At 36.0% G+C, this 18,196-nt stretch overlaps 4 protein-coding genes across 6 annotated transcripts; 1 reads left to right on the top strand and 3 right to left on the bottom strand.

Moving 5' to 3' along the window:
• Positions 1-82: 82 nt before the first annotated feature.
• On the top strand, positions 83-1,646 carry LOC18015755 (mitochondrial inner membrane protein OXA1-like). Its single transcript, XM_006397774.2, has 6 exons — positions 83-525; positions 607-697; positions 784-884; positions 980-1,055; positions 1,137-1,268; positions 1,365-1,646. The coding sequence occupies exons 1-6, from the start codon at positions 83-85 to the stop codon at positions 1,482-1,484; spliced, it is 963 nt and encodes a 320-aa protein (XP_006397837.2). The 3' UTR covers positions 1,485-1,646.
• Positions 1,647-3,730: 2,084 nt separating this feature from the next.
• Positions 3,731-6,774, bottom strand: LOC18015753 (cyclic nucleotide-gated ion channel 11). 2 transcript variants are annotated; one of them, XM_024155009.1, is made up of 8 exons: positions 6,654-6,774; positions 6,118-6,569; positions 5,803-6,015; positions 5,391-5,686; positions 5,205-5,316; positions 4,869-5,105; positions 4,354-4,745; positions 3,731-4,176 (listed from the first exon to the last, which is right to left on the bottom strand). In XM_024155009.1, exons 1-8 carry the CDS (start codon positions 6,658-6,660, stop codon positions 3,852-3,854), a joined length of 2,034 nt encoding a protein of 677 aa, XP_024010777.1. In that variant the 5' UTR covers positions 6,661-6,774; the 3' UTR covers positions 3,731-3,851. The 2 variants fall into 2 exon arrangements, with proteins under 2 accessions (XP_024010777.1, XP_006397835.1); XM_006397772.2 differs by having other exon boundaries at positions 6,118-6,550.
• Positions 6,775-7,012: 238 nt separating this feature from the next.
• LOC18015752 (probable cyclic nucleotide-gated ion channel 3) lies at positions 7,013-10,596 on the bottom strand. Its single transcript, XM_006397771.2, has 9 exons — positions 10,329-10,596; positions 10,094-10,157; positions 9,472-10,000; positions 9,171-9,383; positions 8,789-9,084; positions 8,543-8,654; positions 8,195-8,431; positions 7,694-8,082; positions 7,013-7,508 (listed from the first exon to the last, which is right to left on the bottom strand). The coding sequence occupies exons 2-9, from the start codon at positions 10,123-10,125 to the stop codon at positions 7,196-7,198; spliced, it is 2,121 nt and encodes a 706-aa protein (XP_006397834.1). The 5' UTR covers positions 10,126-10,157; positions 10,329-10,596; the 3' UTR covers positions 7,013-7,195.
• A 938-nt stretch (positions 10,597-11,534) lies between these two features.
• Positions 11,535-15,315, bottom strand: LOC18015751. 2 transcript variants are annotated; one of them, XM_006397770.2, is made up of 9 exons: positions 14,916-15,315; positions 14,066-14,182; positions 13,560-13,727; positions 13,334-13,439; positions 13,066-13,251; positions 12,665-12,842; positions 12,216-12,541; positions 11,980-12,069; positions 11,535-11,823 (listed from the first exon to the last, which is right to left on the bottom strand). In XM_006397770.2, exons 2-9 carry the CDS (start codon positions 14,078-14,080, stop codon positions 11,759-11,761), a joined length of 1,134 nt encoding a protein of 377 aa, XP_006397833.2. In that variant the 5' UTR covers positions 14,081-14,182; positions 14,916-15,315; the 3' UTR covers positions 11,535-11,758. The 2 variants fall into 2 exon arrangements, with proteins under 2 accessions (XP_006397833.2, XP_006397830.1); XM_006397767.2 differs by having other exon boundaries at positions 12,665-12,830.
• Positions 15,316-18,196: the final 2,881 nt, after the last annotated feature.

Below are 18,196 nucleotides of genomic sequence, written 5' to 3'. Positions count from 1 at the left end.
CATCATAACATTTCTTTCTGTCTAGATTCTGCTTACGAGAGAAATCTTGCTTTTACTATTTGTGTATGAATCACCTCTAGAAATGGCTTGTCTCCGTAGCTTCTCAAGGAGAAATCTCTCCCCAAAATGGTTTTGCATGACCTCAAGCCCTGCTGTTCTTCATCATATCAAAGATTATACCGAATCCAGTTTATCGGATCCAAGTCTTCTGATTCGTAGATTTCACAGGCAAGTTTTCTTTGAAGATAGAACGAAAATGTCTTTTGCTCAGCCAGTGAGTTCTGGAGTATTGCTATGTAGAAGACACATGTCTTCTTCTTCTAGCAAACCAGAAGAATCGTGCATAAAGATTGATGCTTTTGGAAATGGTGTTGAGGAACTTGTACCTGAGAAATCTGTGGAAGCAATTGCCACTAAAGTCTCTATTATAGATGAGTGTAATTCAGCAATTGAGAATCTTTCTTTCCCTGAGGACTGCGTGCAGTATGTGATTAATGGAATCCATGAGCTTACAGGCTTCAATTGGTATCGATCGATTACATTGTTTTGTTATTGCTTGATGGTTACTTTCTTGAGGTGGTTGAGTTGTTTCCACTCTTTGTATAGGTGGATTTCAATTGTTCTTACCGCTTTTCTGGTTAACGGACTCATGTTACCACTCTCTGTGCGGCTTGGGCGACTAGCTTGGGAAATACAAGTTAGTTTCTTGTGTGCTTTCTCATTGAATTTCTTTTGCAAGTTTGCTTTTGAAGGTCAATTCTATGTTTTTCTTTTGTAAACTAGGTTTTGAATAGGAGCATTCAGAAGGTGAAGAAAGTGATACAGACTTGTGATCCTAAAGCTCTTGCTAAATACAAAAGATGGGAAGCTGAGTGCACGGAAAAGTGAGTATCCTTACACAATTCCATTGTTCCCAAACAATGAATGTCTCTCTTTGACTTGTTCTAACTTTCTCTCTGTGGATCAATTATCACGTCAGATTTCGAGAAAGTTGCTTGTCTTTCCTGAAACTAAGCTTTCCTAATGTTTTCATCACCGTCAGCTTCATCAATGGGGTAAAAGGATAATGAAATTTTCTTTTTGGGCGCCAGTGTTTTCACTCTTGCTTACTGACTCACTGTCTATTTTCGAAACAGATAAGTGCCATGGCTAAGAAGATCCCAGGGTTTGAAAATGGTGGAATCTTGTGGTTCACTGATCTTTCCACTCCAGACAACTTCTCCTTTTTACCTCTAGTGACAGGCTTAATTTTCTGGCTGACATCAGAGGTTTGAATGGTTAAATATGATGTTTAGAGAAAAAAACTGAAATTAATATGGTTTGATACATAATCCTAACTAACTTTGAGATCTCGGTTTTGATAGACCTCTCCCTTAAGCCGGAAAAATCTTTTAATCAGAATGAAGAAACTCCCTTTGGTTACCATTATCTTCATCGTACTCCAAGATACATATGGATATGAACCGGTAAAGCTATGCTCTTAGAGCTTTGATCTTTACCATTGTCTTGAATCTTGTGGCGCCTCTCAGTTTTATGTTTTTTGCAGGCTGTCTACTTTTTACGTGATCTATATATCTACACATGTTTCCTGAGTAAGTCCCTCTCTCTAGATAAACTCTTATATTGCAGAATATACAACTTCCTTACTTCTCTCTCTCTCTCTCTCTTGTTCAATCTAAAACACTTTACTCTCTTTTTTTCCCCTCAAATAGTGCTGAGATCCAAGCAGATAGTAGAGTTGAGAAGGAGACTGGGGTGGCCATTTGTTCCAGTAACGGCCTCTGGGCAGCAAAGGATCATGGCGAGAGTGATAAGTCTTATGAGAGAAATTATTAACGTGGTGAGGAAGAAAGACAAGAAGTGAATCTTTTTTTGCTCTCTTGGCCTCTCTGCCTTTGTCTTCGAATCAAGGCTACTTGAATCCTCTGTTTCATGTCCAACTTATGGTAGCTCTTAGAGCAGACTTGACTTAGAAACAGCAATCTATCTACTTCTGCGAATTTACAAGTATTAATTGAAACCCACATGTTAGATTTTAAAATCAATGGACACGAGTAATCATCAAGTTCCTGCTTTAACTTCTACAGATTAGCCTCAACCTGGTCCCTTCTAACACTTCCATTTCAGAGTTTCACAGCATTTTCTCGAGAAACCAGAAATTGTTGGAAACTGAAAAAAATACCTGACCGATAGATACAAAGAGGTTTTTGAAACCACCACAGCTCGGCTAAGTCGACTCCAAGACTCCAAGTCTTAGGGCGAAGACCTGAGAAAGAGAGAGAGAGAGAGAGAGAGAGAGAGAGAGAGAGAGAGAGAGAGAGAGAGAGAGAGAGAGAGAGAGAGAGAGAGAGAGAGAGAGAGAGAGAGAGAGAGAGAGAGAGAGAGAGAGAGAGAGAGAGAGAGAGAGAGAGAGAGAGAGAGAGAGAGAGAGAGATGAAAGCTTCGCGTTTCTTTCTACCTGACGGCCATCGGAACCAAAAACGCACCGTTTCATCTCTCAACAACACGTTTTCATCTATTTAAAACTAAAAGGCTTCACATTTTCCTAGTAATAACTTGGGCTTTTTAGGCCTACTAAAGGCCATGAATCCACTGTGGTTTTATACTTTTATTATCTTGTTTAATGATTAATTAAATATAGCTAAACCAAATTTCGAATAATTTTAACAAGAGTGAATTAAGTCAATATTAATAGATAATTGAAAAATTAGTTATATACAATTGATAACTTGTAAATTAGTTAAGTATGAAAGAGAGAAAAATTGTAAACCAAAAATATCCTTAGTATTCAAAATAATTACAAAAATGCTATAAGTCTGAAATTTTATTTTCTGGTCAATCATGTTGGAAACACTGTTCATCCACTGATCGGAGATACTATCCATGAAAAGATCGATGACACTATTCATCACGGAAAACATGATAACCAAAATTAAAATAATGACAATTATTTTGTTAACATGTTATGTAGAATGTTAGCATAGTTAACATGATAACAATTATAATAATATGGTATATAGATATTAACGTGCTAACAAAAATATACGATACTTATAATGTGTTAACAATATTATCCGTTACTTGTAACATGTTAACGTATAAAATATTTGAATAATATTACGTTAATTCAGTTATCATATCAAAGTTATACAAAATTATCCTGATAACTAATTTCGTTATTGATAACCTCAGAATGTTTGATTACATAAAGTTATAAACATCCTGAATATCCATAAACATAATCATTGTTGCCAACATCCACTTCAACCATTTTTCACCCTGTGTGTTTTTCTTCTCCCCTCTTTTTCTCTTACTTTCTTCTTCTTTTTCTTTTTTACCATTTTTCACCGTCTTCTTCTCCTCTCTTTCTCTCTTTCTTTCTTCTTCTTTTTTATTTGCACCATTTTTCACCATGTGTGTTTTTCTTCTCCTCTCTCTCTTCTTCTTTCTTCTTCTTTTTCTTTTTTTTTTCATCCGAAAGTATTAGAAGAGAGAGAAAAGTACGATTGTAATTAGTGTAAAATTATAGGGGTAAAACAGATTTTTGGTAATGAATAGTAAAAAGTAAATAGTGTCTATGAGAGAGAACTAATTTTGCTATTATCTCTTACCATTTACTGGTATTTCTCTACTTAGAGTAAAGTTCTGTAAAAATTTTGCTATATTCTGGCCGATTAATAAATGTATTCAGTCCCAAAGAGCTACTAAAGTTTGATGCTTTTTTTTTGTCAACACCAAAGCTAATTGATATTCTTTAAGTAGTAAAATATCAAAAGTTTTACAGACAGAACTTTTCTGGTTACATAATTAATTGAAATCACAAGCGATCACATCACATAGACTGATTGGCTTCAACAGTGCTCATTCCTTATTTCTATAGGAAAGTCAGGATCGGCTGGTTTCTGAGGCAACAAAGATAACATATGAGGAAACCTAGAGTTGCGTGCTGCTGCAGCATTGGCCCTGAGATTCCCAAGAGCATGAGAAGCAAACCTAGATGCATAAATCGCAGCACCTAAGTTAAGCTTATTGCCTCCTGAATCATCGTTCTGAAGAGCGTTATGTAGTTTGCCTTCTTCTTCACGTAAAGCCCTCGAGAGCTTCCTTCTACAATGTCTCTTCCATGCTGCTTGTATAAAACATGCTGCCCATGTTCGCCATTGCACTGAATAAAACCTGGAAACAAAAAGGTATATGATATGAAAGAAAGTCCCAATATGAAGTAAAGCACAGCTCGGATTTCACTGTATGATGGTCTATATATAGTATTTGATCGACAAATCAAGTATCTTGTTCAACAAATTGTCTCCAATCTGTCAAGCTGCCCTGCTTTTTAGTAGAGTAAAGTCTTGCCTGACCATGTGCCGTAGTTTCTTGCTATGGAGGAGACGGTATTCAGTAGAGACAAACTTGAGATCGTCAGCTGAGAGAAGAAAGCCTTCGACTTCTGTCAGAGCTTGAACGGTTCTACTAGAGATAGGGAAGTGAGAGGCGTTAGGATCTAGAGCCCAATTAAATAGAGTTTCTCCACAGAAATCACCAGCCCCTAAGCGAAAAGAATTAGAGAATCCATTTTTGCCACCATAAGTGGTTGTGCTTTTCAGCTTTCCTCTCGTTACAAACAACATATCCTCGACAGGTTCACCTTGGCGCACAATGTAAGTGTTCTCTGTGTAAGAAACCGTTTTCGAACGAGCACATAGTGCGTCTAGTACCCGATCATCCATAAATTCAAACAAAGGTACCTGAAACAGACAAATTTGATTAAGTTTGAAACAGAGAACTTGACCTTCTTTACTTAGTTTAACGGCATGTATGAGAAAGTTAGAAAAAAAAAAACAAAAAAACAGAGGGAATGAAAAGCTTACCCTTTTGAACAAGTGTAGACAAAGATGGCGTTTAATGTCCATTCTAAGATGTTTTGGAAGGCTGCGAAGAAGAGCTTCCTCTTGGGTGCCTCTAGTTTCTCGCCATTTGTAATCCTCGTATCTCCTAATGCGTTCTTTCAGATACTCTGGTAGCATTCGATTGGACATCCATTTTTCTATATCTCTCTTTTTCTCCTCCATTTCATCTACTCTAATAGTAGTTGATTGCAAGTACTTCTGTGATCACCCAAAACAAAAAAAAACATAAAAAAGAAAAAACTTCTAAAAATCAGCTTTACGAGATCAAAATATAGTTTCTGATGAGGTCAACATTACCTGAATGTTTCCAATGAGCACAGCAAACAAGAGTAAACCAGAGACACAGATGATGATAGCAAAAATAATCTCCCTTACAGAGTTGCTTATAACCAGGTTTTGGCCCAAAGCACTGTAAAAATCGTTAAAGACCGGGTTAAGCTATGATCTTCAGACAAGAAGGGATTTTTTTCTTTAGGTACTAACCTTATGTTTCGGAGACCCCACCAAAAGCAGTAGAAGAACTTTTTTGGAAAATCCCTTGACTCTACCACACGAGACTTCATTGCATCAGTGTACATACCAAAGTTGAAGACTGTAGAGTTTGTGATTTGGTCAGGGTCAATTAATGGGCATGAAGTGTTCAGGAAACGACTGTTGTCTGTGCCACCTCTTGCACAGTAGAGATTCTTGAGATTACATCCAGGTTTCTCTGAACACGCCTGTCGCCAGCAGCTATCTTTTTTTTCAATCGCACTCAAGTACCAGAAAGCCCCGATCCCCTGACCATCAATATATATATATATATATATATATATATATCACAGCTCGAACAATGATTGTTTTGTGTTCTTATAACAACGATATAACCAACGGGAGCGAGAGAGCAAAGACTTACATGACTCGGAAGCATGTAGAGGAAAAGGTTTAAAGTAGCTCCAACCCACTTCGTTTCGGCTACTGTACCAGAAGCTCTTGTCAATTCTGAGAATATTGGATAGATACGGATGCTTCTCGGTATATATTGACAGGACATGACCCATTTCAGTGTCTCCTTCGTCACCAGTGAGGTGGTTTGTTTCTTTCTTGGAATGAGACCGAGAACCACCATCTGCAAGATTTTCAATTGCACATCTCTCTCTCTAATCATTGATCTTGCTTTGGTCTATTGTCTATTTTCTAATAGTAATGTCACAAAGGAAGAGAAACACACCTGAGGAATGGGGAGAATAGAAAGAATGTCAATAATGAAGTAAGACAAGTTACGTCTTTTCCTTTTAGCCTTAGAGTGCACCACAATCTCGCCTCTCAAAGAGGTTTGAGAACGAGGAGCAATGACCACGGTTATACAATGAAAAATGATGTGAATCACATATAATGTGTCAATAAAGGTACGCAAAACACAAACTGCTGCTCCAAGCCTTTTGTCCATAGTAAAGCAGAATCTATGAGAATCAACCACAGGGATAAAGAAAAACAGAGGATCAATAGCCAAAGCAACAACACAAACAAACAACACAGTCTTCCTCCAGCATTCAAGGGTTTTTATCTTCCCGTAAACATTTTTTATGCGCCGTGTAACATTCTTAAAATTCCCATTTACAGATAGAAAGGTTGAAGATCTCTCCAGATTCCTAGTATCAAACCTGTACCAACAAGATATCACTACAACAATAAACCTTTTTTTTTTGTTGTTGATAAAAACAATAGAACAAAGCTATTTGAGTTCATTAAATTTCGAAGGACTACCTCGCATATTTACTCCTCTGGTAATTCATGTATGTATGTATATAGTTTCTTCTTCCTCTGCTCAAAGTCTCAAACTGCTATATCCAAAGAGATAAACGTACTAGAAAAATGAAGTCTCCATCCTCTCTCTACCTAGAGTGCATGATGTAGAATTTTCAAAGTCTCTTCCTTCCAAAAAACCAGAAAGTCAGTCAACGGCCCACCAAATTAATTACTTTTGTTAGTTTATACAAGATCTAGGCCTACATGTCATTCGACATGATAGTGACTGAAAGTTAACTGAATTTGATTAAATGAAAAAAAAATGTAATTTCTTTCTCTAATTGAAAATATTTTTAAGAAAAGAAAATAAAATTTGGTTTGATTAAAGAATAGGATATATTCCCTTAATGTTAACAATTCACCTACAGAATTTTTCTTGTTATATATTTGAATGAAATCAATAGCGATTACACACATAGACTGAGTGGCTTCACACGTGTACAGATAGACTGATTGGCGTAAGTGTACGTACACAGTATAATTCAATCTGTAACACACAATTAGTGTTCATCCATAGGAAAGTCAGGATCGGCTGGTTTCTGAGGCAACAAAGATAACATATGAGGAAACCTAGAGTTGCGTGCTGCTGCAGCATTGGCCCTGAGATTCCTCAGAGCATGAGAAGCAAACCTAGACGCATAAATGGCAGCACCTAAGTTAAGCTTATTGCTTCCTGAATCATCGTTCTGAAGAGTGTTACGTAGTTTGCCCTCTTCTTCACGTAAAGCCCTTGAGAGCTTCCTTCTACAATGTCTCTTCCATGCTGCTTGTATAAAACATGCTGCCCATGTCTGCCATTGCACTGAATAAAACCTGGAAACAAAAAAAGTTATTACGGAAAATAATAAAATAATGTCCCAATATGAAGTAAAACACAGCTCGGATTTCACTCTATAATGGTCTATATATAGTATTTGTCGACAAATCAAGTATCTTTTCCAACAAGTTATCTCCAATATGTCAAGTTACACTGCTTTTTTTAATAGAATAAGTATTACCTGAACATGTGCCGTAGTTGCTTGCTATGGAGGCGACGATATTGAGTAGAGACAAACTTGAGATCGTCAGCTGAGAGAAGAAAGCCTTCGACTTCTGTCAGAGCTTGAACGGTTCTACTAGAGATAGGGAAATGAGAAGCGTTAGGATCTAGAGCCCAAGTAAGAAGATCTCCACAGAAATCACCAGCATTCAAGCGAACAGAATTGAAGAATCCAGTTTTGCCGCCATAAGTCGTTGTGCTTATCAGATTTCCTCTCATGACAAACAACATATCCTCGACTGGTTCACCTTCGCGCACAATGTAACTGTTCTCTGTGTAAAGAACCGTTTTCAAACGAGCACAAAGTGCGTCTAGTAACCGATCATCCATAGCTTTAAACCAAGGCACCTGAAACAGACAAGTTTGATTAAGTTTGAAACAGAGGACTTGACCTTTACAAAAAAACAAGAGGGAAATAAAAACAAAAACAAAAAAAACCAGAGGGAAATAAAAAGCTTACCTTTTTGAGCAAGTTTAGACAAAGATGGCGTTTAATGTCCTTTCTAAGATCTTTAGGAAGACTAGAGAGAAGGGCTTCTTCCTCAACTCCTCTGGTTTCTTGCCATTTATATTGTTCGTATTTACGGATACGTTTTTTCAGATCCTCTGGCAACATACGGTGAGACATCCATTGCTCTGCATCTCTCCTTTTCACTCTCATCTCCTCAACTCTTACCGTTGTTGATTGCAAATATTTCTACATATCAAATCAAATCAAATAAATAAATAACAACGGATCGAATCTGGAGCCCTTGTGTTAAGAGCTTGATGCTCTCAATAAAGGGAAAGAAGCAGAGAACTAATTTACCTGCATATTTCCTATGAGAAGAGCAAACAGGACTAGTCCAGAGATACAAATGACAATCGCAAAAATGATCTCTCCTTCAAAGGCACTCGTCTTCAAGTTTTGGCCCAAAGCACTATACATACAAGACAATATAATCTCTATGAGTAAACCAGACTGCAACTACAGTTTAGCAGATCATGATTTCACTTAGGACCAACGTTTGCTTATAAACAGAATGTATAAAATTTAGTTTTAAGTAGTACAAACCTAAGATTTCGAAGACCCCACCAGAAACAGTAGAAAAACTTCTTAGGGAAATCTCTGGACTCAACAACACCAGACTGCAATGCATCAGCGAATATACCAAAGTTGAAAACGGTCGAGTTTGTGATTTCCTCAGGATCGATCAACGGGCAAGAACCGATCAAAAACTGCCTATTGTCAGTCCCGTTTGGTGAGCAGTATAAGCTCTCATGTTTGCAACCACTTATGTTAGCACACGCTTCCCGCCAACATCTATCTTTCCTTTCTATCGAGATCAAGTACCAAAATGACCCAAAAACCTGTCCAATTTCGCGACCGTTATTTTCGGGCACAGGTCGAGTAAAGAATCACAAAGAAAAAAAGGGACTCTTGTTCCTCTTCTTACATGGCTAGCTAACATGTAGAGGAATAGGTTTAAAGCAGCTCCAGCCCAAGCAGTTTCAGTTACCAAACCAGAAGTTCTTGTTACTTCTTTAAAAAGCGGATAGATTCTTGCTATCCTCGGAACATATTGACAAAAGATTACCCATTTCAATAGCTCCTTTGTAACCAGCGACGCAGGTCGTTTCATCCCTGGAACGATAGCTAGAACAACCACCTGTAATTGTAGAGGATACGAAGATTACTTTCTAAGATTCATTTTGACATCTAACCAAAGACTTTCAAAAGACAAGATATAATGTTACCTGCGGAATAGGGAGAATCGAAAGAACATCGATGATAAAGTATGAGCCGAGGTATCTTAGAGCGATTGCTTTAGGATTCTCAATAAGCTCTCCTCTTCCGAAACCACGAGAAGAAGGAGCGATGAAACCAGTATGGAACTGAAACAACATGTGAACCACATAGAAAGCATCGATGAAAGTGCGTAAAACGCAAGCGATTGCCTCGAGTTTCTCATCAAGATTAAGACAGAAACTCTCGGGATTCACCACGGGGATGTAGAAAAACAGAGGATCAAAGGCTAAAGCCACAACACATAGGAGCAAGAAAATCTTGTTCCAGTTTTGAAGATAGGAATCGTTCGGATTCATCACTCTCAGGATCTTCTTCTTGTTCTCATTCTTCTTCCGAGAATAATGCAAGTGTAATGGCTGCTTAAAGGTTCTGATTTTCTCTGAGCTCTTCTCCAAGCTTCGTCTAACGGTTCTCATAACTGAACTTACTGACGATGGTCTACTAGTTTTGGTCCAAATATCTTCATTTTCAGTAAACCTGACTCAGAAAATTCAAATACGTATCAAGATGACTACATAATAATCTCCTAATAAACAAGATTAACAAATCCGAGAAGAACCGATACAAAACCTTACGAATTTGTTTCTTTGGGGGTTAATCATCTCTGCCTATTTTTTAGCACATATCCTCGAAACTGCGACAAAAAAAAAAAGAAATCTATTTAAAAACCTTTAAATCATCTCATCTTCTCAACCTAAAAAGAGTAATTTGACAAAACAGAGTGATTTGACGAAACAGAGTACTTTTAAAATAAAATAAAAAACCAAAATTGAAAAGAAAAAGAAGCTCCACGAGAGAAGCAAACCTCAATTCGAGAGGAAGGATCTGCAGTATTATCTTCTTCTTTTTTTCCCTCTCTGGTTCTTGGGGATTTTTGTTTCTGGTGAAAAAATGGAGCTTAAAGTTTGGCCGAAATAAATATTAAAAAAAAGGAAGAAAGGTTGATTATATCCTGAAATGGAATGAAGAAAAGAGAAAGGGAGGAGGATGATGATGTTCTAATTTAGTCGAGGGTGGGGATAGTACGGGTTAGTTTGATTTGATGCAGTTACACAATGTTGAAAACTATCAAGTGAAGAAGAAACGAGTCTGGAACTCAAGAAAAGACCAACTATACACTATAATAATAAATATTTTAAAATTATATTTAGGAAAATATAAAAGATGAGCTGACTTTTGACGAAGACTGAGTCAGTCAACCCAAAAAATTACAATTCCCCGTTTGGTTTTTCTTTGTCACGAAATATATATATATATATATCTATATATATATGAACAAAAAAAAAGGTGTTCCTACTTTGAGAGCAAATTACATGCTGTAATAGTGTAACATAGACATAGGTAATCTAAGTATGTTTATTATTTACATAATTATTATGTTAGGATCATTTACTTGTACAAACACACGAACTCGTTATTATTTGGATGTACAACACACATACTCATTAGTCATGATGACTAGTAGTACCCTCTGCCTCTGGTGTTTCTTTTTCTTTCTGCATTGTATAAACCTATTTGTTTTGCATTTACGATCTTGGTCATGGCCTCATGGGTTTAATTTTACGAACACTTGTATCTGAACATCTGAATCCACAAGTGTTGATTAGTCTATCTACGTAAAAAAATGTCCATGATATTTCTATACGGAAACTCTTAAAATTCTGGTTTGAAGTTTAGTGGTTTGGTCTTGACGAGACTTTTAAAACTTTTTTTCCAAGGGTACGCCATTTTTTCTTTAATAGGGTACGTGGTACGTCATTTTCTCCTCCACAAAAATCAATCATTCTTTAAAGCTCAAAATTATTTCCCACGAGTAATTATTACACATGTACTGATGTACATATGCAATGAATTACAGATTTCTATATACGAAACCAAAACTACTAAAACCAAAATGTACTCCCATGCATTGCTAATACACAGTACGAAATATAACGAAGCATCCAACATGAAAAATAGATTATGGAGAAACATTATACAATGATATTGGTCTGTAGATGCTTACACATTCCCAGAATAAAGGTGCAATTACAACTTGAAATTGACCACTAAGCAATTAATCTAATTTTAATTTATTAGCATTAATAATAGGAACAAAGAGATCATGAAACCCTCTACTCCCCTTTGGAGAATTAGGCCGAAACGCCAGAAACCAGCAACACTTTTGCCTGCTTGTCTATTAATCAAGTATCATAGCTTGATTTAAGACTTGAGACTATGGGAATTAGCCTTACATTAAGGCTTGTCTTCGTCTGACTGAGAACACGGAGGTTCTGGGACCGAATCCACTAAAAATTCCTCTGCAGAAATATGAAGAAGATTGGTTAGTGACGATATAATGATCATAGAACATGAAGTTGTATTTTATCTATAACCAATCCAAGTCTGAAACTTTTCATGCTCAAAACCATTCTTACAAGATTGATCCTTTTTACATGTTGAGATTTGATGTTTACCTATGTCCTCTTGTGAAGGAGAATCGAGTAAAATATCTGAATCAGATGGAAGAAACGGAGAACCGGGATAGTTCTCTAAGGCTCCTAAATCTGTAAATTACAAGATCAGCATATATCAGAAGCTATAGGCTTAAAATGCTATGCAAACATGTTATGGAGTATAGAGCAGCTACGTATATTATGCTTATAAGTTTTCGACTTAAACTCGGCAATCGTTATGGATAATGAGAACTTACCTCCCAGATTTGACAAATCTGCAGTGAGATCAGAGAGGCTAAAGTTCCACGTAATCTCATCAAATGGCCTGAGATTGTCTCTCGAACTTCCTGCTCCTCCATCTTGTCCAAGTTGTAACCCCTCTGAAGTCGCTACATCAGATGTGAAAGCAGAGTCAAGAGCTGACGTGTCCATTCCCATGCCTGACATGTCTGAAGCAGCAAATGGGAATTGTCCGCTTGACGCCACGGAAGTTGGACTCACTTGCATCTCCGACATTGATGACATACCACTGTTAGGTGGAATCGTTGGAGTTGGATCAGCCACGGTAGTATCTATTACCATACTACATCAAGCACCAGAGACAACATTAGGGAATAATAAAAAGACTAGTCAAGTCTGAAGCACCGTTAAAAACCAAATCACGAACGTAAATAGAGTTAATGTCTACTGAAAAGTTAGTTCTTACTCATTCCCTGAGTTCATCCTCATTGGTTGGAAATGCCCAGGTGCAGGGACTCCATTAACCACGTGACAGCTTGACATTCCACAACCCATTGGATCAAGATGAGGATGACCTGGAGCATGCATTTGAGGATGTTGTAGTACTGGGTATCCCATGGGCATGTTGTTAACTGCGCTGCAACCTTTTAGTTATATATCAGTGAAAGTGTGAAACACAAATACAAAGCTTTGCAAATCGAACCATCTACTCGAAATCTCATACTTGATAAAAAAATTTAGGGCTAATTAATTGTAGGTCTCTCTCTTGTTTAGGTATATATCAGTTACCTCCAACTTCCTTTTCCAGCAAACTAATTAGATATAAAAATCAAGAAGTTTGCAAGTGATATAAGGAGTCAAACTTACCAGGTGCCATGGGATGAATTCCGTTTTGCATTGGGACCAGAGGAGCTTTTGGATGTACAGGATACTTCATGAGGTTATACTGGTGCTCCAGCAAATGATTGAATACAATTATTTGCTTCTTCAGTTTCAGTCTGATATAGTATGCTCTGAAAAAGTCTGCGTTTTCTTCTTCCAGTTTCTGCCATACTAAATTCACAAGAAAGTTTTCAGAAATGGCAAACCACTACACAATGTTACTACCTATCGAATAGCAAAAAAGAGACCCTACCTAAAGTTGTAAATCCAGGGTCAATTCTTGCACGGGTCAAGAGAGTTTTCACAACCTCATCTCTGTTCATGTACAACTGAAGACATCTCTCTATCAAGTTTTGGACCTACATCAATCATTTTGAAAGTATATTTTGATCAAATGATAATAACTTAAAAGGAGGCCACAAGAACAAACACGCACACGCAAGTATATATAGAGGGGGAAGGTGGCCAAGTTTTCTTACAAGTTCAATGTCTTGCCTTGAAACTTTCCTACCCTCATTACTTGAGGCCGAGGCAGAGGCAGAGGCAGAAGCAGAATCTTGTATAGGAGCTTCTATTGATTGATTAATTTTCTGTTCACCTTGGGACTCATGTAAAACTTGGGTGGAAGACTGCAACTCCTGTGTGCTCTGTCATCGAATTAAACCTTTCACTTATTTTCACTTCTTGGTAAAGCAATGTATGTATACCAATGCTGAACAATCAAGCATACCAACTACAACGCAAGGATCAAGTATTGTTAAAATGACATTTTTCTATCATCGTCCAACTTCCTATGTAACTGTTAACCTAATCCTCGGATGTCATATTGCTTGGAGAAGCTTTCAATTGGGAAACATCTCAAGAGTAGAAAATAGCAAGCAAAATAGAGAAAATTTCGAAATTACTCAATTTTCAACAGAGAATACACTAAAGCAAACATTATAACAAAATGGAAAAAAGTTGGTAGATTTTGTTACGGACGAACCTGTCCGTTCGTCATTTAAGCTGAATGTAAAACCCACGCATTCTTCAATAACAACAATTCTCCTTAACAAACAACATCTGGGCACGCATGTTCCTGATGTTTGACCAAAATACAAACCTGGGATTGACATACATTGTTAGTTGAGTTAAGCAAGTAAGAAAAGAATGATTAAAGAAAGAAAGCATCTTTGACACTGCTAATGATAAGAAGCATGAAAAGTGACTTGTTTAACATTGTTTAATAGGGAATGTTAATGCCAATTAGGCACAAAAACACTGCAGAATATAAGTAATAATAAAATAATCCATACAGTAACGACCACAGCCAAACCTAATAGGTTCATCAAAGAATGGCACAGAAACAACAATAGTTCATCATCGTAATAAAAGAAGGCAACTTTACTATTCAGATAGTAAACCGCGAGTAATCTAAACAATCTGCAATCAGTGTGAACCTAACGATATACAATTTTACCATTTCTGAAAGACAAATCATGTGCGACGAAGCATGATGTTCAAAGAGTAAAACCGTAAGCAGACGAGAATCTAAGAAACCAAACAGATCTAGCATGAGTTCCTCGCGTTTTTCTGTTCTTTTAATTTTTATTTTTTTTGGACAATGGAAAGATTTTCCTTGAGAAATCTAAGGTTTTAGGAAAAAAGCAACAGGAAAATTCCATGAGATTGTGTGCAATCATTACCGACCAATAAAGAATATATCCATCCCTACACGAACAGATACACTTCCGTAATAAAATATTAGTTAAGAAAAATCTACTAATCTCTAAACAAATCAAAACAAAAAATAGAGTAAATGAATGAACAACACACGACCATCAAAGTTGTCTCACCTTAACTTTAGGTTTCAAGTCACTAAAAAATTCACAGCGAATCCAAAAATGGGTACACTTCCAACACAGGTTTTCTCGACGAATTATTTGTGGGGAGGGACGAATACGAACAGTTCTCTCTAAGGACTAGATTGAAAACGAAATCTGAACTAGATGGTTTAATTTTGAAAAAAAAAAAGGGAGAATCGGATAGGAGATGGAGTTGCAAGCAAGATCTGGCGTTATTGTTCGAGGTGGGGAAGAAAAAGACGCATCAAAGAGAAAGAAAGAGAGGTTTCGCTACGCCATTAGTGATTGGAAGAAAAGTTTTTACGATTGCACAAGGAGAATTGCAGAACCGCGGGGGAAGGGAAGAGGGGGAAAGAGATTCTTCTCCACCAGCAAATCTCTGCAATTTATATTTACTACTACTTCTTTGTTACACTATACTACAGTCTACAGGAGAGGGATTAATTTAAAAGAAGAAAAAAAAAGAAAAAATATTTAATTTTGAAAAAACTAATTATGGAGAAAATGGTTTTTTCTCCTTTTTTGGCACATTTGATATCATATAGGTACTGTATTTTTTTCTAAATTTTACCTTCTGTCCATAAATGTTATTTATTCTCATTTAATACAGTTTTGCTTTGATTTGAAGTCGGTGTTTAACACAGTTGTATTGTACTTGTACATGTTTAACAAAGCGTTTCTTTCTTTAATTCACTTTCAGTTACAAACATTGATTGATTCTTTATCGGAAAAAACATTTGTGTTGGTACGGGCAAGTTAACCGGAAAGAGAATCTCTCTTGAAAAGAGTCCAGTGTAACTTTTACTAGAAGGATTACGGCTGTAGTAGCTTGGCTCGGCTTCACTCCCCAGAGATGGTAATAAATGTAATTAATAACTACTCCCTTCGTTTCATAATAACTGTCATTCTGATACATTTCACATATATTAAGAAATTAAAAAAATATATAAATATACCCCTAATTAATATACTTTTATAACATTTAATTACAAAGATTATAATCTTTAAAAAAGGAATAAAACAGGAAATAAGAATAAAAAGTTACATTAAAAATGCAGAATGACACTCTTTTTAAAACAAAAAATAAAATCTAAAACGACATTTATTATGAAACGGAGTAATAACAAGTCATTATAAAATTACAGTTCTAACGCTGCGTTATACATATAAGAAAATAAGTGCAGTAAATTACAGCTGTACTTAGCAAACAGAGAGCTTTTTTATTAACTAAAATAATTATAAACCAATTTTTCTATAAAATTATTTATGATATTACAATTTTAATTTAATAAAAAATAAGCAAACATGTGTATATGTAATATAACAGCTAGTGAAAGCCAATGCCAAGTTGGAGTGTTGAGTGCTACGAGATGGCATGGATGGACCTCCACTGCATTCACAGTCTCCGGGAATAGCATATTTTTTTCTTCTGGATTTCGATTATAGTTTGATTACATTTTTCCAGGACCACTTTATTTTTCAAACAATAATTTTTTTGTAACAAGCAATGGTCCAAAAAAAAAAGAATATAGTATATCATACACAGGATCTCCTGATTACGAGCTTCTGGTTTCCTCTTTTCTTTTCTTTTTTTTCTATTAGTTTAAAAAAATCTTTATGGAGATTTTATTTTTTTAAAGGAAGTTTCATCATATTAACTAAGTACAAAACTGTTTTAATAAGTGCAAATATAAAACCTTTTATGGAAAAGCATAAATTGTTACTAGCGGTTATTGAAACAATATGAACTAAGGTAGAATAATTTGGAAGGTAAGTTTCATTTTGTTTGAGAAAGCGGATTGAAACAATAACGAAAAGTATGTTGGATATCTTTGATTATAGCATAGCTTGGCCGGAAAAAAATTTGTGAAGTCGAGCTTTTTTTGTACCCTTTCCAAATTGTATATATACATATGTATGACCGCTTGAAACACTAGCTTGAAGATGAAAGATACATTCTTGTCTTTAGTCAGATATCGCTTATTCTATCTTAGAGACAAATCTGGAAAAGAAGCAAGATGGAGTTTGTTAGTAAAAGAGGATTTAGATCTGATGACTAAAGATGCGGTCGAAGAATAAATGTTCTTTTGATTCATTAAAACTGTTAGATAGAAGACTCAGGTGGTGAGTTTGGTAGTCTCCAACTCTGTTATCAATCTCTAATCGATTTGTAGAAATGAAGCGTGTTTTCAAATCCAGCCTTTGAAATAAACTGATGGAAACCAAACAACCTTAACGCCTTGTGAATGGAAAGATGACCAAGTACCCGAAAATGAAAATTATTACCCGCTTCATCCTTTACAAGCATGCATGTCAGCATGTGCATGCTATGTTGCGTTATTGGTCATCCCTCCATCTATATACGGAGATCATTTTTTCGTTCTGATTTATATAAATCTATTATATCTAACTTCTTTTTTGCTCTAACTTAAGAAGTTCTTCAACTATTTTTGGTCGTAATATTATGCTTTCAATAAGCATCCCCCATTTTTGTTACAATTATGGTTTTTACCTACGGCGGCTACCTGTTGGTCACATTGCTTGCTCCACTCTATGGTCAACGAACCAAAAGTACTAAGTATTTGTAACTCACACGAGGAGCTGTACTCTGTGCAATTGTGTATATAGAGAGTTTTATTTACAGAATAATTTAAAGCACATCGTGACAAAAAGACACACACTTTGTATTTTGTAAACTATTACTGATCATGACATATCAAGTTACTAGATATTTGCTCATCACCGATTATACTATATAAAGAAATTTGCGTGCATAGACTTTTTGTTTTCAACATATATATAGAGTTAATCAAAAATCTAAAACTTTGTCTATCTTTATTATCTCAATATATTTCATCTTTTTTAACGTTTCAAAATGAATTTGTGTAGTTTAGAACTCTTTTTGCTTGTATTTTGTGACTTTGTAGTTATCAACAAGTCGGTATTAATTGTTTTTGGCATTTATAGAAGGAAAGTGAATTTCTTTCTTTATTTCCTAGCAAAAAATAAAGAAATATTTTCTTTCTAATACTCAATTTTGTACAGCAAGCTGAGTATTGAAACTGAAGCTGGCTCACGAGCTGTCGTGAGTCACGCACTTGACCACGTGAACCCAATCAAAAACTGTGACTTCTTTAAGAAAAACGCATGAAATTAATGAAACAGACACATTCGTTCACCAATACAATACGTTAGTTCCATTAATCCAAAGGACCCACCAATAAAACATAGCGCTAAATACAAAAGTGTATTCAAAAACGAAATTAAAAAAA

Source organism: Eutrema salsugineum, unplaced genomic scaffold, assembly GCF_000478725.1.
Source record: "Eutrema salsugineum unplaced genomic scaffold, Eutsalg1_0 scaffold_22, whole genome shotgun sequence".
Lineage (NCBI taxonomy): Eukaryota > Viridiplantae > Streptophyta > Magnoliopsida > Brassicales > Brassicaceae > Eutrema > Eutrema salsugineum.
This window is presented reverse-complemented; position numbering and strand designations above follow the sequence as displayed.

Bases quoted from the DNA above. Each gene is read 5' to 3' on its own strand.
- LOC18015755 (XM_006397774.2), top strand. From the start codon at position 83: ATGGCTTGTCTCCGTAGCTTCTCAAGGAGAAATCTCTCCCCAAAATGG. The intron at 698-783 runs GTTAGTTTCTTG...TTTGTAAACTAG, and splicing joins GACTAGCTTGGGAAATACAA to GTTTTGAATAGGAGCATTCA. The intron at 1,056-1,136 runs GTAAAAGGATAA...TTTTCGAAACAG, and splicing joins CCGTCAGCTTCATCAATGGG to ATAAGTGCCATGGCTAAGAA.
- LOC18015753 (XM_006397772.2), bottom strand. From the start codon at position 6,682: ATGAATTACCAGAGGAGTAAATATGCGAG. The intron at 6,016-6,117 runs GTGTGTTTCTCT...AAAATCTTGCAG, and splicing joins CTATTCTCCCCATTCCTCAG to ATGGTGGTTCTCGGTCTCAT. The intron at 5,687-5,802 runs GTAAGTCTTTGC...ATTGATGGTCAG, and splicing joins TCTACATGCTTCCGAGTCAT to GGGATCGGGGCTTTCTGGTA.
- LOC18015752 (XM_006397771.2), bottom strand. From the start codon at position 10,125: ATGATTAACCCCCAAAGAAACAAATTCGTAAG. The intron at 9,085-9,170 runs GTAAGAAGAGGA...GAAATTGGACAG, and splicing joins TCTACATGTTAGCTAGCCAT to GTTTTTGGGTCATTTTGGTA. The intron at 8,083-8,194 runs GTAAGCTTTTTA...TGTCTGTTTCAG, and splicing joins GTCTAAACTTGCTCAAAAAG to GTGCCTTGGTTTAAAGCTAT.
- LOC18015751 (XM_006397770.2), bottom strand. The intron at 12,843-13,065 runs GTAAGTTTGACT...TATAACTAAAAG, and splicing joins AATTCATCCCATGGCACCTG to GTTGCAGCGCAGTTAACAAC. The intron at 11,824-11,979 runs GTAAACATCAAA...ATATTTCTGCAG, and splicing joins TCCTTCACAAGAGGACATAG to AGGAATTTTTAGTGGATTCG.